The sequence below is a fragment of the Gracilinanus agilis genome, chromosome 4, assembly GCF_016433145.1.
Source record: "Gracilinanus agilis isolate LMUSP501 chromosome 4, AgileGrace, whole genome shotgun sequence".
Lineage (NCBI taxonomy): Eukaryota > Metazoa > Chordata > Mammalia > Didelphimorphia > Didelphidae > Gracilinanus > Gracilinanus agilis.
In genome coordinates, this window is record NC_058133.1 from 230,641,365 (window position 1) to 230,657,377 (window position 16,013).

The 16,013-nt window shown below is 36.1% G+C and overlaps 1 protein-coding gene across 1 annotated transcript in view; it reads right to left on the reverse strand.

Annotated features, from left to right (window-relative positions):
* CARD14 (caspase recruitment domain family member 14) overlaps positions 1-16,013 on the reverse strand; it is a 40,855-nt gene extending 24,842 nt beyond the window's left edge. The window contains exons 1-2 of the mRNA XM_044675170.1: positions 15,219-16,013; positions 12,851-12,988 (exon numbers count right to left, since the gene is read on the reverse strand). Of these exons, the coding sequence (XP_044531105.1) occupies positions 12,851-12,988; positions 15,219-15,429 (349 nt within the window). The 5' untranslated portion in view covers positions 15,430-16,013. The remainder of the gene's footprint in view (positions 1-12,850; positions 12,989-15,218) is intronic.

Below are 16,013 nucleotides of genomic sequence, written 5' to 3' on the forward strand. Positions count from 1 at the left end.
TCCTCCATCCCACCATCCATTCCACCACCCTCCATGTCAGTTGTTATTTTTGCCAGTATTCACTGTGTCATGTGATCACTGGACTATACATCTAGAGAGGGAGCAGATCACTGGACCCACTGCCATCTTGATATCTATAATGTTTTCTTCCTCAAGCTGAAATGTGGCCTCATATATGTCCTAGCTGTATGACCCTGGGCAAGTCACTTCACCCCAGCTGCCTAGCCCTTACTGCTCTTCTACCTTGGAACCAATATTTAGTATTGATTCCAATCACATTTAAAAACCAACTAAATAAAAGCTTATATACCAATTGACTGATGAAAAGCCTACTAGTTATCTGACACCTGAAATTCAAGTAAAAAGTAATCTTTCTCATCTAATATTTCTTACAAAGAATTATGCAGGAGAAACAGCACAAAAGATGAAAGAAAGAAAATAATTTAAAAAAATTTTACTGCAAAGTATAAAAGATAACAGATGCAAAACCTGAGTTCTATGTTGATATTCTGGTGCTATTAAAAGAATTCGACAGGAACAGCTAAGTTGCTTAGAGGATAGAATGCCAGTTCAAATATGACCTCAGCTACTTGCTAGCTTTGTGACCCTAGGCAAGTCACTTAACCTCAACTGACTAGCCCTTACTGCCTTGGAATCAATACTTACTATTGAGTCTAAGACAGAAGGTAAGGGTTTAAAAAAAAAAAAGAAAGAAAGAAAAAAACTTGAGTAAGGCTTCCAGTATGTCAGATAGACTCTTAAAAAAATTTTTTTAACCCTAATATCTTTTTTTATATATATCCTTCTATATTAATTTTATTTGTTACAGGGCTAGGCAATGAGGGTTAAGTGACTTGCCCAGGGTCACACAGCTAGGAAGTGTCTGAGGCCAGATTTGAACCTAGGACCTCATGTCTCTAGGCCTGGCTCTCAGTCCACTGAGTCATCCAGTTGCCCCCTCAGATAGACTTTCTGCAGTGATCCGGAAGAAAACAGACAAGTCAATGGAGATGGGCAAGTTTAAATGTGATCGTGAAGACCCATTTCATTGCCATCCCAGATTGAATGGGGGATTGGAATGTGGGCAGGCTCAACAGAAAGATCCTCTCTCCCTCTTTTATTTCTAGGAGTGATTCAATCTTGAAACAAGACTCCATTTCAGCATAGAATGAATAGACACAATTCCTCATATCTGGGTTTACTTCAACCCCAGTCCAACTCTCACGACCCACCACAGAGAACAGCAAAGTTGCTCTTTTCCACATTCCCAAGCCAATTACAAATTATCAAGCTTCCATCCTCTCCTTGAAAGATAGACTGCTTTGTTTTGTTTCCAAGACCAGCTGCAAGAGGTTTATAATCCTGCCTAACTGCCCACCATTTTTCTTTTTTATTTTACACTTATAAACATGAGTAGGAAATGGCTTGTAATCAGAGCCCACTAGGCCAACAGGGGATACTGAAACTGTCAGTGCCTCCTACCACTGCTCAATAATGATAAAGTTTCTTTACCTGACCTATTCTCTACATTTTGAAAGTTGTGGGGATTTTTTTCCACAATAGTACAACCTAAGTGAGAAGTCTTAGGCTCAGCACTTCTCTGAAGCATCTAGATCCTTCCATTTGTTTCTTCGTGTGTGTGTGTGTGTGTGTGTGTGTGTGTGTGTGTGTGTTAAGAGGTGAGTAAGAATCCTTTTTCCTGATTCTGGTCAGGGCTGTTTCTATTTTGGATGGGCTACTTCCCAGAGGCAGAATCCTGTTCTGTTGTGTTTTGTGCCAGCTGAATCCTTACTAGAATCCTGTTTGTCTCTATTCTGTCCAGGTCGGTTCCTTGAAATGGAATGTGGAAGAGAGAATCTGTTTTAAATCACCTACATTCAAAATAAATGCCAGGTTTAGAAGTGCAGATTGTTATGGAAGAGATGGCCTATGTTATCTGCCTATTCCATGCCTGTGTGAAGGTCTCTTTTAAGGGAATCTGCAGAAGGGCTTGACATTTCTTTCTTTTTTTTTTTTTTTAAACCCTTACCTTCTGCCTTAGAATCAATACTGTGTATTGGTTCCAAGGCAGAAGAGTGGTAAGGATAGGCAATGGGGGTCAAGTGACTTGCCCAGGGTCACACAGGTGAGAAGTGTCTGAGGTCAGATTTGAACCTAGGACCTCTGGTCTCTAGGCCTGTCTCCCCCCCCCCCCCCCTTACATTTCCATAGATTCAACCCTGGGGGCAACCATCAGTCACTAGGCTGCCTGCTATGGAAACATCCTAGTCTAATGTTAATGACTCAGAAGATATCCCTTCTAAAGATGGATATACCCCTCTGTGTCAATATATCCTTCTCCTAATGTGTTTTATGAGCCATCTATCAGAACTCTGACTCCAACCTTCCCAGAGCCTTTCTAGGCTAAGTCTCTCTTCATGAAAGTGGGCTGTGAGCTAAGAGCAGGTGAATCCTAATGTCCACCTTAGCAGGACCTTCCTGAAGGCAGAAGGCTACCTTAATAGTTAACTGCCATGGGCTGAGCTGTGAGTGAAAGCAGATAACCTGAATGAGACTTTCCTCATTTTCCCAAAGATCTGTGATGGGGACAGATCTTAATTTAAGAAACAATTTCCTCTAAGGAATCTCTACTCTCTTTATGACTGGTAATTCTCTCAAGATTTTAAGATTTTTGGACAAATACTATGATAAGAGTAACCTGAGGGAGGAACATTTGATTTTAACACTTTATAAAAGAAAACATAAATGCTTACAAACTGCAGTGCTAAATTAAAACAAAAGAAAAATGGGAGTTCTCTTTGCATGGCACACTTGGGCTTCCAAAGACACCTATATTTCCTTCAATCTTGTTTTTCTTTGAATGTGAAAGGGTATAATAAACATAATAAATGTTTATTTTTGTTGTTTTTATCTATGAAGTAGGAGAAATGGATAGAAGGCTGGGCCTGGAGTTAGGAAGACTCAAATTCAAACCCTACTTTAGATATTCACTAGCTAAGTGATCCTATGCAAATCACTTAACCCTAGCCTGACTCTGTTGCCTCCTCTGTAAAATGAAGATAATAAAAGTACCTACCTCAAAGAGCTGTCAGAAGGATACAATGAAATAATATTTGCAAAGCACTTAAAAAAACTTAAAGTATTATAAAAATGTCTTTTTCTATGTGGCAAGATTGGTAGTTAAATTTAGTTTGAGTCAGTTTGATAATGAACTTTTCAGAAGGAAGTTTTTATGATTCTAAACTGTCAGGTATTTAAGTCCAATTTTGAGAAATTTAACATACTCTTTTCATGATGATATGGCTAGTCAGAGTAAAAAGAAGGGATAATGGGAAATAAAAAAGGAAAAACCTTTCTCTCATTCCTGAGATTTACTGAACTGAAAATAAGATGAGGCCAAATTCATAATACTACAAGGGGAAAAAACCAGGCATGAGCTTTTGAGTATGTATTTGCAAATTATAATGAAAACAAAAATTAAATGAAATTTCTGTGGTTTTGTTATAAATTGTTAAATTAGAAATTAAGTAATTTAAATATTTTCAACCAGCATGGTAAGAGCTGATCCTTAAAAAATAAAAGGATATCTTACTATTCACTTTTATTGTTTTACTGCCCCCTAAAATTTATTATTAGAAGCTTCTTAAATTACTTCTTTACATTGCTACATATCTAATCATTGTGATTTATATAAAATGCACAATCTAGCTTGAAACTTTCTTCAGTTTTCAGGTATGCAAAGTCCTATGTTTCACAACCATTATTATACTGGAAACTGCTTTGAACCAGTATCCTCCAATATTAAAACATTAATAAAACTTTCAAGCATTTATGCTGAAGTTCCTAAATGTTAGTGTGTAATATGATATTTCTAGTATTATTTTGGTTTTAGTATCCAGTCTTAATAAAAACACAAGAGAGCTTGGGAAGTCAGCAATCTTATTTTTTATCTATAGGAAATTATTTAAGAAAACCTTAAGGAAGAAAGCTTTAGAAGCTTTCATGAATCTGAAACTGAGAAATAAATTGAAATCATGAATATCACTATGTTCTTATGGAAATTCATGATGCTCTAAATATAGTCATTGAAAAAATGATTTTATATTCTAAAATTTTAGATTATCAAAGATCTCTGAAGCTTTTAAGTTTTCATGTCTAGCAGTGAAGGCAAAGAGAGAGTGGCCTTGTTCTCTTTGGATCTGAGTAACTCCATCTTAGACTTTGCTTCTGTTTGAGTATAAATTTAGCAAACACATACTCTCAGTCTGTGTATTTTCCTCTTTTTCTAATTTCTTAATCCTTTGATATGTTTTCATCACAATGTTATCTTATCACAGCAATGAAAAAGGAATCAAGATGTCCCAAAAACTATCTGAGAACTGTATCTTCTTTTATGTAATATTATTACTTTATATGTAATAGGTTTATTATCTGGCAATTTGCCTTGCTTTTATATATATATATATATATTTTAGTAGGGAAGTAGTATTCTTTCTTCATTGAGATTTTCTCTAGGGCAAACTGACCTCTCCTTTTCTTGTTATGGCTTATAGCATCAATAAAGGCTTTTGGTTTTGTTTTTTAAATTCTAACATGTAATCTGAATTTAGGACAGTAGGGTTTTTTTTATTTTTTTTTTTTTGCTTTATTTAATCCACAAAATAGATATAGGCCTCTCTGACTGGACAACTTCCCTCTATACAAAAGATATTTAAGGCCTTTGCTCCCTTCCCACTAGATGGAAAGATATTAATTTATAGCACTTATTAAGAATTAATTTGGGGGCAGCTAGGTGGCTCAGTGGATAGAAATCAAGGTAACTTCTGGTTTTAAATCCGGCCTCAAATATTTCCTAGATATGTGACAAGTTACTTAACCCCATTTGCCTAGCCTTTACTACTCTTCTGCCTTGGAATTGATGTTTATTAAGGGTTTAAAAAATAAATTAATTTAAAACATAATTAATTTATTCCCAAATTCATTCAAATTGGCTGGGTAGCTAGGTCAAACAGTAGATAGAGCATTGGTTTTAGAGTCAGGAAGTGTAGCCCCTAAGTAGTGAGAATGCAAGGCCTCTGGGCAGCCATTAACTTAGAAGCAGTAGGATATGTAGCCTTTCCCCTTGGCTTGAACCCAACCCATTCTCCTCTTCAAGTGACCAGATGTCCTACCAAGAAACCACTAGGGCAAGAATTTAATTGGAAGGCTAGCTAGGGAGACACCCAGTGAATTACTGAACCCAGTTGGGCAATTACATTGACATATTGATCATACAGAAAACTTTTGTCTGGATTCACTGAAGTAATCTTGTGAATCATTACCTATCAGTTTCTGTATGAAGATTACCTAATTCTTAAAGCTACGTCATTTACTCTATAAATTGTGGACCCCTGTCTGAGTAGTTCTTAGTTGGAACAGGCCTTCCTGTAATCCTGTGCTTTTTGCCCCAGCCTAACGACCCACGAGGCCATTCCTGAGATGGTCTTTGGCAAGGAAGACTTTTCAAATCTAACCTTAGATTTTACTAGTCTTGAATGAGAAATCACTTAACTTTTCTGTGACACCATTTCCTCATCTGTAAAATGAGGATAATGATAGCATCTCTCCTTCAGGTTTGATATGAGAGTAAAATGAGACATTTGTAAAGTGCTTTGCATAACTTAAAATACTATATACTTGTTAGGTATTAATTAACACTATAATTATATTATTAGGTAGTGCCATCTTTGAGAATACAAAGATATTTCATTACATCTAGGAATACTTATTAAAATGTAAATAAGTTGTTTACATAGTATATAAATGATTAATTTAGTGATTTGTTGCCTAGAATCTGAAAACTCCAGTCACCACCCATTCATGCAAATGTGTTTCTATTAATGCATAGATCTATGAAAACTTCATTACTTTAAAAAACTTCTCCCTTTGACAGATCTAATAGACTTTTTGCAGTTTACTGATGGGTCCTGTCAGAGAGACAATGTTAAGTCACTCTGTGCAGGTTATACAGTCTGTACTCTGTCAAATATCTTTACTCTTCAAATTGCTAAGTCTGATTGTTCACCCAAGCCATATGCTAGCTTCATCTATATTTTATTAGGAAGTTTCTTCAACAAAGACCCGACTTTCAGAAATATTTAAAACAAAGCTGTTATATGAGTACTAAATTATATTTATTACTTTGATTTTTTTAGAGTATATAATGTATGAATTGTGATATAAATTTTATGCCAGGCACTGACTCATAGCCTGGGAAATGTTGGGGAAAAGAGATTAAGGAGTAAAACTAAAAATTAATAAATAATAGTTCATGACAATTTTGATCACACAAAATTAAAATACTTTTACATAAACAAAACTAATCTAGTTAAAATTAAAAGAGAAATTACATAAAGTGTCTCTAATAAAGGTGTCATTTCTTTTTTTTTTTAAACCATTAACTTCTGTGTGTTGGCTCCTTGGTGGAAGAGTGGTAAGGGTAGGCAATGGGGGTCAAGTGACTTGCCCAGGGTCACACAGCTGGTAAGTGTCTGAGGCCGGATTCGAACCTAGGACCTCCCATCTCTAGGCCTGACTCTCAATCCACTGAGCTACCCAGCTGCCCCCCAAGATGTCATTTCTAAGATATGGAGAAAAACAATTCAAATTTATAAGAACATGAATCATTTCCCAGTTGATAAATAATCAAAGAATATGAACAAGCAGTTTTCTGAGGAAGGATCCAACTCATCAATAGTCCTGTGAAAAATGTCCCAAATCACTACTGATTAGAGAAATGAAAATTAAAGCAACTGTGAGGTTCCACCTCCTAGTCATCACATTTGCAAAATTGAAAAATAAGGAGAATAACAAATGTTAGGATGGCTGAAGGAAAAGAGGCACATTATTGTACTACTGGTAGAACTATGAATTGATACAGCCATTCTGGACAGTACATTGGAACTATGCCCCAAAACCCATTAAACTGTGCATATACTGTTTAACCCAGCAATGCCACTGCTAGGTCTATACTCCAAAAACATAAAGGAAAAAGATGCATGCATATAAAAATATTCACAGCAGTTCTTTTTGTGGTGGCAAAGAATTGGAAACTAAGAGAACTTTTGGGGAATGGTTAAACAAATTATGGAATGTGAATGTGATGGAATACTATTATGCTATAAGAAATGAAGGTGACAGATTAAGAGAAAGTTGGAAAGACCTTTCTGAAGTAATGCAGAATGAGTTAAGCAGAACCTTGAAAATAACATAGATGATAACTACAACATTGTGAAGGAAAGCAAATGTGAAAGATTTAAGAATTCTAAGGCAACATCCAATCATTATTCCTGATAATTCATGCTCTTCACCTCTTGGCAGAAAAGTGATTGAAAGTTCAAAATGAGGAAGTTTTAAATGACTAATGTCTGTATTTGTTTTCCTTGACTATTTTTTTTATCTGTTATTAAGGATGGTTTTGAGGGGAGTGGAAGGGTTAGATGGAAATAAGGGTTGGATGGGGAATAGAGGTGCTGATATGAAAAAAAGAAAGAAAAAACCATCAAGTAATTTTTAAAAATAGAAGAGATGGGGGCAGCTGGGTAGCTCAGTGGATTGAGAGTCAGGCCTAGAGATGGGAGGTCCTAGGTTCAAATCTGGCCTCAGACACTTCCCAGCTGTGTGACCCTGGGCAAGTCACTTGACCCCCATTGCCCACCCTTACCACTCTTCCACCTAGGAGCCAATACACAGAAGTTAAGGGTTTAAAAAAATAATAAAAAAAAAGAAGAGATGCAAGGGATGCTGGTAAGCAGCATTGTGTTGAAAATGCCATGTTAATTCGGACATATTCTTTGTTAAAAAATGTGTATATAATAGACATTTGTTGTGCCATATACAATACTCTTTTCTGTTCTTTGTATATGGAAATGCTCATATTTGTTGGTGTTTGTCAAATTCATAATAAATATGAATTTTTTAAAAAAAGAACAAGAAGAAGTCATTTTCTGGGTTTTGATGAGCTCTATCATCTTTATAAAATCTCATAATGTCATTATTTCAACTTTATGACTTCTAATATTTCTCATTGATCTTTGTTTTAAATATATTATGAGTGGAAAGTTCTATCTACATATGTATGGATACATATATATGAGAAATATATATTAGCAGTTCCTGTCACTTTCATAGATTTCCCATGCAAGGGATCTAATAGACTGGAAGGAAAGGAGCTAGCATTTTGGACCATCTTAAAAGGATTTAGTTGGTACAAAAAATAGATGTTTTTAATGCAAAAGTTAGTGTTACATTATTATGTGTTTGCTTTAGCTAAAAAATAAGCTCAATATCTTGTGCTATTAACATTATCATAGTAACAATTCAATTTCTACTAACAATACAACTTGATGTGTGAGGTAGAATATTTTGGACTTATAGATAATTTAGAATCTATAATTTTACTCTGAAGCTGGCATAGATATTTATTCTAATATATTGACAATCCACCAAGCAAAGAAAAATACCAACAGCAGTCTACAAGAGTACAAGTATTTGCATATCCAGATGATAACACAATTCCAGGTAGATTTAGCTTGTTAGGAAGCTTGGGGTGATCATTTCCCAAAGACAGTGGTGAGATTCCCTAACCCATTTCCCCATGGTTCTGCTTATCTTTGAATGGAACACTTCCCATCTGTTAGCTCATGGGCCTGGTTATTGAACCTCTTATATAATGTGGAGCTATAATTCATCAAATGGTTATTCCAGAAAGATTTCTGACCTTTATCCTGGATTAAACAGAGCTGTAGGGGAAAGGAAAAATTTTTATAATTGAATTTAATTCCTCTTCATTCAGTATATTCCTTTATTATAGGAAATACTTCCAAAGCCTAATGATTAATTTCTATTTTACTATGTATGGCTAAATCTACAACGATGAAAATATAAGAGCAGAATAACTTTCTTAAAAGAATTAGTCTTTTAAGCTAATAGTTATATAGCATTTACTGTGTCAAGCACTGCACCACCTAACTGCCTCAGTTTTCTATTTAGTAACCTCAAAGATGCTATTAACAGGTATGAAATCCATTAAGAAAAACAGCAGGTGGATCTTAGTTCATGAACCAGCTCAGAGGACTTATGGACATGTGCACATCCAAGCGTTCCTTTTGTTCCATTCTTCCCCTCAGAACCAAACTTTCCTTAGCTATAGCAAAGAGGTAATGATTGTGATTGAAACAGAAGATGTTAATTGCTTCAAGTTTCTTTTCAAAATTCAACATTATTGCTTGAACTGTCCCTGTATGTCAGGTAAAATAATGCATGGGAAATCTATGAAAGTGACAGGAACTGCTAATCTCCCACCATAGGAATATTTTAAAAATTATATTCTTTTGAATATTTACTTGTAAATGTTTGATTCTTCCAGAATGAATTGAAGCTTTCCATTGGAAGAAAACTATACTGTTAAAATTACTAAAAGATTTTTATTTTTATTTTTTTAAAACCCTTACCTTATCTTGGAGTCAATATTGTGTATTGGCTCCAAGGCAGAAGAGTGGTAAGGGTAGGTAATGGGGATAAAGTGACTTGCTCAGGCTCACACAGCTGGGAAATGTCTGAGGACTAGATTTGAACCTAGGACCTCCCGTCTCTAGGCCTGGCTCTCAATACACTGAACTACCCAGCTGCTCCCTACTAAAAGATTTTTAAAAGAATTTATTTTTTTATTTCTTATGTCTCTATCAGCAGTGACAGAGACATTCATTGTATAGGACAAATTTCAGAGGAAATTTTCAAGGCTTTGAAGTCCTAACAGCATTTTCATTTCTACTATATCCTGAGTCTACAAGGAGCAAAATGACAAAATGGAATTCTTAAAAATAAGACAGCAAAGGTGTGATTTGTGCTAATGCTGGATTTAAGTGGCCAGATGCTCTCTCTATCACTCTAATGTGTATCAGAAAATCTGCAAACAGAAAGCAGAGCCTAGGATGCATCTGTTGTGAAGGGCACCTTGACCTCCAGTCACCCCATTCCAAACATATCTCCAATAAACAGATGAGACCATGATGGTCAGGCACTAATAAAGTATATTAAGTCTATTCACTAGCAGTTATCAAAAATTTTGCCTGAACCATACATGACACTCCCTGGTCCAGGAGACTAAGTCTACATGAAGGACTATCAATGAAGGACTTTATCCCTGCTGGACCTCAAGATCCACCTGATAAAATCACCAATAATTTTATCATCTAAGGTCATAAGACATGTACCTTTGAAATGGATCCACACACCATATTACAAAGGTGTCTGATTACCTCTGCCTTCTGTTCTACAATCCCAGAACGGACATATTGGCCTCCTTTAGGAGCCTTCTACCCTCTAACTCATATAACAACCAAAGACAAAAGCCATATCCCATTCTCTGATTTAGACATCTCGTGCTAGGTCTGCAACTTCATCCAGGTGTTAATCTCTATTTTCCCCCTTATCCTACAAGCCTTCAATGTCCTCCAGACAGAGGTATCTCATTGCTTTGGGGTATGATGTGTGGATCCATATTTAAAGGACATTACCAAAACTCTTTGCTTCCTTGAGCTGGTCAATACCATCCAGTTACTCCCCTATCTCCTGCTCTCTATATGCTAATTCTATGTTTACAGAGCGATCAGGGATGCATGTCTTTGAGTAAAGTGTTAATATTTCAAAGTAGGGAGTATGGAGGCTCAAAAAGAGACCTCATTTCCCCTCCTATTGACATGAAGGACTTTCTCTTGAAATCAGCCTCTGTTTCAATAAAAAAAAAAACTGAACAGATATTTCTCTGTATTTGAATTGACCTTCATTCCAGTCCACTTGAATGGCCATGATAGGGGAAAAAAACAAAAAACAGTGGCTCTGATCCTTGCCCTTGACACCAATAACAAATAAGCAAATGTCTGTTCTTTCCTTGAAAGAAAAAAAGTGCTCTATGCTTCTTCCAATGGCAGTTGCAAATACATACTAGTAGAAAGTGGCTTGTGTATTGGCTAACAATAAAGTGCACAATCAATTGAAGTTTCTTCCTTTAGCAAGTTGTGGGACTTTTTCCATGACAAATACTTCTTACAGCATTTTTGTCCATTCTCTTCCTTTACTTCTTTTACATCAATTTCTATCTTGAAACATATTTGAGTATGTATGTCCTATGTTAACTATAATATTGGATATTCCTTGAAGGAGGATATTGATTTTCATCTTTGTTTCTCCGAGCTTAGCATAGTGTGTTACATACTACAGGTGCTTAATAAATATGTGTTAAATTTTATAAATGTCAAGAAAATTCAGAAGAGACAGCCTACACCCTGTAACTGTGAAGTTTAATTAAATAATTATAATCCTTTATTTGTAGACTATTCATGCAAAGGATCATTTATGACAAAATGTCAGTCTCAAGCTAGTTTCCTCCTGACAAACACCACATTTTCAGGCCATTGCCACCTGTCATCAATAGGTACACATTTAGAGAATGCAAACTCATTGTAATATAAATATATTACATTAATGTTATGAGGAAGTATATTTTATGATTGTGCAATAGCATATACTTATCTTAATGAGTATAAATCTAACATATGCATTCTATGTATGTGTATATATACATACACATATTTTGCAAAGGAAAATATATAGGATTTTTGTACTATCCACTACTTATAATTATCTAGACCTTGCTCCTCTTTATTAGCAAAGATAACTGAGAAATAATATCTAAATGGCTCAACTGTTGTGCTAGCTAAAGGACAAAAACATTAGCAAAACTTCTTTTCTATTAACTACATTTAAATTAAACCTGCCTTACATGAGAAAAAGAATCAAGGGACTATTTGCAAAATTGTAAGATTGTGTTTGTAATCTCTTTTGCCATTTTTCAGGAGGATCACCAACACCCCCACACCCCCAAGCCCTTAAATATTGTCCCTGAATGCCTGAGATCATGTTGTTCCTCTCCTCACAACGGCTGTAGAGTAGGGAGGTTTGTTAACCAACTCAAAAGCAAGGATTGAGCTCCTTTTTTTTCTAAGTCCCTGGTGGAGGGTACTGCACAGAGTAAGTATGCAAAGGATAATGTTGCCCAACTTGCTACAACAAAGATTTTCTCCCATGCTCTTACCATTAAGGTAATTTACCAGAAAGTGTCTTCCTTTACTCCCAGAATATTTATGATAGAAGGGGTAAAACTATTAATGCAAGTTCAAATTCCTTGATTTTAAAAAAACAAAACTGACATATGATGGAAATAATGATCATAATAATAATTTAATGTTTATATAGAGACTTAAGTTTTGCAAACACTTTATACATATTTTTACATTTGAACCTTACAACAGTTCTGGAAGGTGGGTTCTATTTTTATCTTCATTTTACGGTTGACACATCTAAGGCAGACAGAAGTTAAGTGGCTTGTTCAGCATCACATAGTATCTGAGGCTGCATTTGACTCAGGTCTTCTGGACTTCAAGTTCATCACACTCTACTTCACTGCCTTCTAGCCTTTCAAAATTCAGTTTGGAATCAGACAACATGTGTTTGAATTCCAACTCTGCAATTTACTACCTGGGTGACCTTAAACAAGTAATTTAACCTCTCTGGTCCTTAGTTTCCTCCTATGTAAATTTTGTAAATTGGAATAGATGATCTCTGAGGTTCTTTCCAGCTCTAATTCTATGATCCTATCTATGATACTTAGGTTGGTTTACTAATAGAATAGGTCTTTCAGAGAAGGTATTTTCCTACTCTCATGTTTTGAAATAAGGGATATAACTTGCATCTAATAGATTCCTAGGAAGTTCCCCTTATGTATGATCTTTGAGAAAGCCCCAGATCTTACCACGGAAACTGCCAGAGTCAACAGAAGGCTCCAGTCCAGTGATCAGGGTGTAAATGTCAGGATTATGAAACTTTAAGCTTTCCATAAAGGCGATGGCACCAGTTTTTCCTCGTGTCTTCAACACATCCAGCAAGTATCCTAATGAAACAGGAAGACAATTTCATAGCTAGGAGTATAGACTAGTCTCATTGCACAATAAATAAAATAAGAAAACTTATTCTTCCATGAGGGTGGAAGAATCTTGAGGTGAATGAACACTGCAATCTAGGAGTCGCTGGAAGCTCATTTTTCCTGTGTAAGAAATGGCCAAAGCTTGGTTTCCAGCCAGCTGATGTAGTCATAGAAAGTAAGGAGCAAAGAACAGAAGTGACCACATTGTTTTGTACTTTATTAACCTATTAATGCTAATGAAGCATAAAAAGGTGTGTGTTCTGTCATCCCTCTGCAAAGTGTGAAGGTGTTTTCTGACTTGGGAGAATAGCTGGCCTGTGACTAATAAAAAGATTGGCCATTCCCCTGGAGATCTTTAAAAAGCAAAACCTGGAGACAGTTAGTGGCTCAGTGGATTGACAGCCAGGTCTAGAGATAGAAGATTTTGGGTTCAAATCTGCCTCAGTATTCCTAGCTATGTGACCCAGGGCTTAACTTAACACTTAACCCCCATTGACTAGCCTTTACCACTCTTCTGCCTTAGAACCAATTCATAGTATTGATTCTAAGCTAGAAGGTAAGGGTTTTTTGTTTTTTTTAAATCTGCTAAAAGCTCTAGAGACAATCAGGCATCCAGCAGGAAACAGAAGTACATCCCTTCTATGAAGATACAGACACAGAAAGAAGCAACTTTCCTGCAGGAAACAGGACTATGAGCTCTGGCAAAAGAGGAGAGCTGACTATGTTGGATTCAAGAAAGATTGGGGAGTTTAATTAAAAGTTCAGCTGCAAAGAGAAGCAGACTCAGGAAACCCTGCAAAGTGTCCTGCCCAACAGAGTAATTACACTCAGTAAGAGAAGCTCAAAGACCCCAGAGGAACCGAAAAAACATCCCAGCCCTACAGCACCACAGATATTAGGAGCCTTGACCAAATGTATTTCCTACATGTACGCCTCATTCCCAGCATACTCTGTGTTCACTCTCCCCTTGGGCAGTGTGCATATCGGTAAGGATGTTTTGGGGTAATATTTTATAGCTACTTTTCTTACAATAATTACTTATACTTTTATACTTGGGTTTTGAGTTGTGTCAGATTCACATTTGCTCTCCCACATCACACAGAAGAATTAATCTTTCTTAATCCCCAACCAATATTTTGAAATTCCTCAAGAAATAATCCTAGGATCATAGTTTTAAGTGCTGAAAGGGACCAGGAATCACATAGTCTACTCTATCCTATCCCTCACTTATTTTACAAATTAATAAAGTGAAACTGGGAGAGATTAAGTGATTTTCCCAAATTCATAAAGGTAATGTGTACAGCAGAGTTGAGAATCAAACCCAGAACCTCTGATTCCAAGTCAAATCCTCTTTTCTTTACCTTGTATTCTTTTCAAAGCCCTATTTCTTTTTAACTAACGGGAGAGTTCTAGGTCAGATTTTAAGACCTTCTAACCCTCTAGAGATGAGCCTCTAGTCTAGATGAAATAGGTTTGCAACATTTTCTCATTTGCTTTGTTATTTTTTGATCTTCACTTCAAACTATAAGACCATGGAAATTTTTCAGATCTGCAGGTGACTCTCAGCATCAGGCCTGGATCCAGTCACGGTAGATTCTATTACTTAATCTTATTCAGCATATATTTGGGCTTTCTGCAAAATTGTGCTAATAAACATGCAAATATATGTTAAATAATGCTAAAAGCTGTATCTTCAGATTTTATGGGAAGGAAAATATGGTAATAGTCACATTAAACCCACACAAGGCCTTGCAAGAAAGAATATAGACATTCTGTTTACAAGATGCTTAAATGTCCCTATCAAAAATAAATAATGACCACTTCCTAATGAACCATTATCTGTTTATGCTATTGACCCAGGTATGCAGAGGCTAAAATACTCCAATTTGGGCATTTGTATAGAAGACTTTTTCAGGCAGAAATGGGCAGCTTCTCTTTTTGTAGTCTTAACCACCTTGAATCTAAAGCAAAATATGCTACCAATTCCTAGAAGCCATGTCCCCAGAATTCTTGTGCTCACAATTTTCCATCCCTTCTCCATCATCATGTCCAGATGCTCCAATTATGGGCCTGGGATGATAATAATTACATGGACTGACCTGAATTGTAGAGCCCAATGCTAGGCGTACAAAAGACACAATAAATCCTTATGGGTTTGACTTGACTTGTAAGAGGTAACCCAGTCCCAGATTCTCACCTACTCTCATGACATTGTTAGTGAACTTGGGGCTGTGCAGAATTTCTTCCTCATCCAGTTGATCTAGCACCTTGGCCTGTCGCAGGTAAGGAGTCAGTCGATTGGGGTACACATTATGGACGATCTTACATCGATGGTTCTCCATTATCTCCCATAGGTTCTCCTCATCTAAGCTTGTCAGCTCTAGGTGTGAGGGGCATAGCTCTGCCATTGTGGGAAACTTAAAAAAAAAAACAAACCAAAAATTGGAGAAAAATAGGAAATAGTAAAAATAGGAGGTCAGTATCAGCCAAACAACATTAAAGAAGCAAATTAGTTGTACAACTAGAGTTTATGCCATTCAAATTCACTTTCTGAATTTCTGTAACAGAAAAAGAAAGGACTATTGCAGTGGGGCAAGAGGCACAGTTGTATAATCAAGAATTATTTATGATATTTATATAGCCAATGGGGAGAAAAAATACCCAAAAAATCATTTTTGCCCTTAAGAGCTTACAGTCATTCAAAGAAGACAACATGTACATGAATAAATATAGATTAAAAAAAAATCAAAGTGAATAAAAGTTAATCTTTTCAGGAATGGGTATTAGCAACTTGGGGCAAGGGGTGAGGATAGGCCTTAGGGAGGATACATTCATTGAGGGAGGCTTTGAAAGGAAGCTAGGGATTCCAGGAAGCAAAGATGAAGAGATAGTGGATTTCAGGTATGGAGACCAAATTGTAAAAAGGAGTTCAAATGTCATGTGTGTGGAAAAGCTGTGCTTTTTTTTGTGTGCTGAATAAGAGAAATGTGCA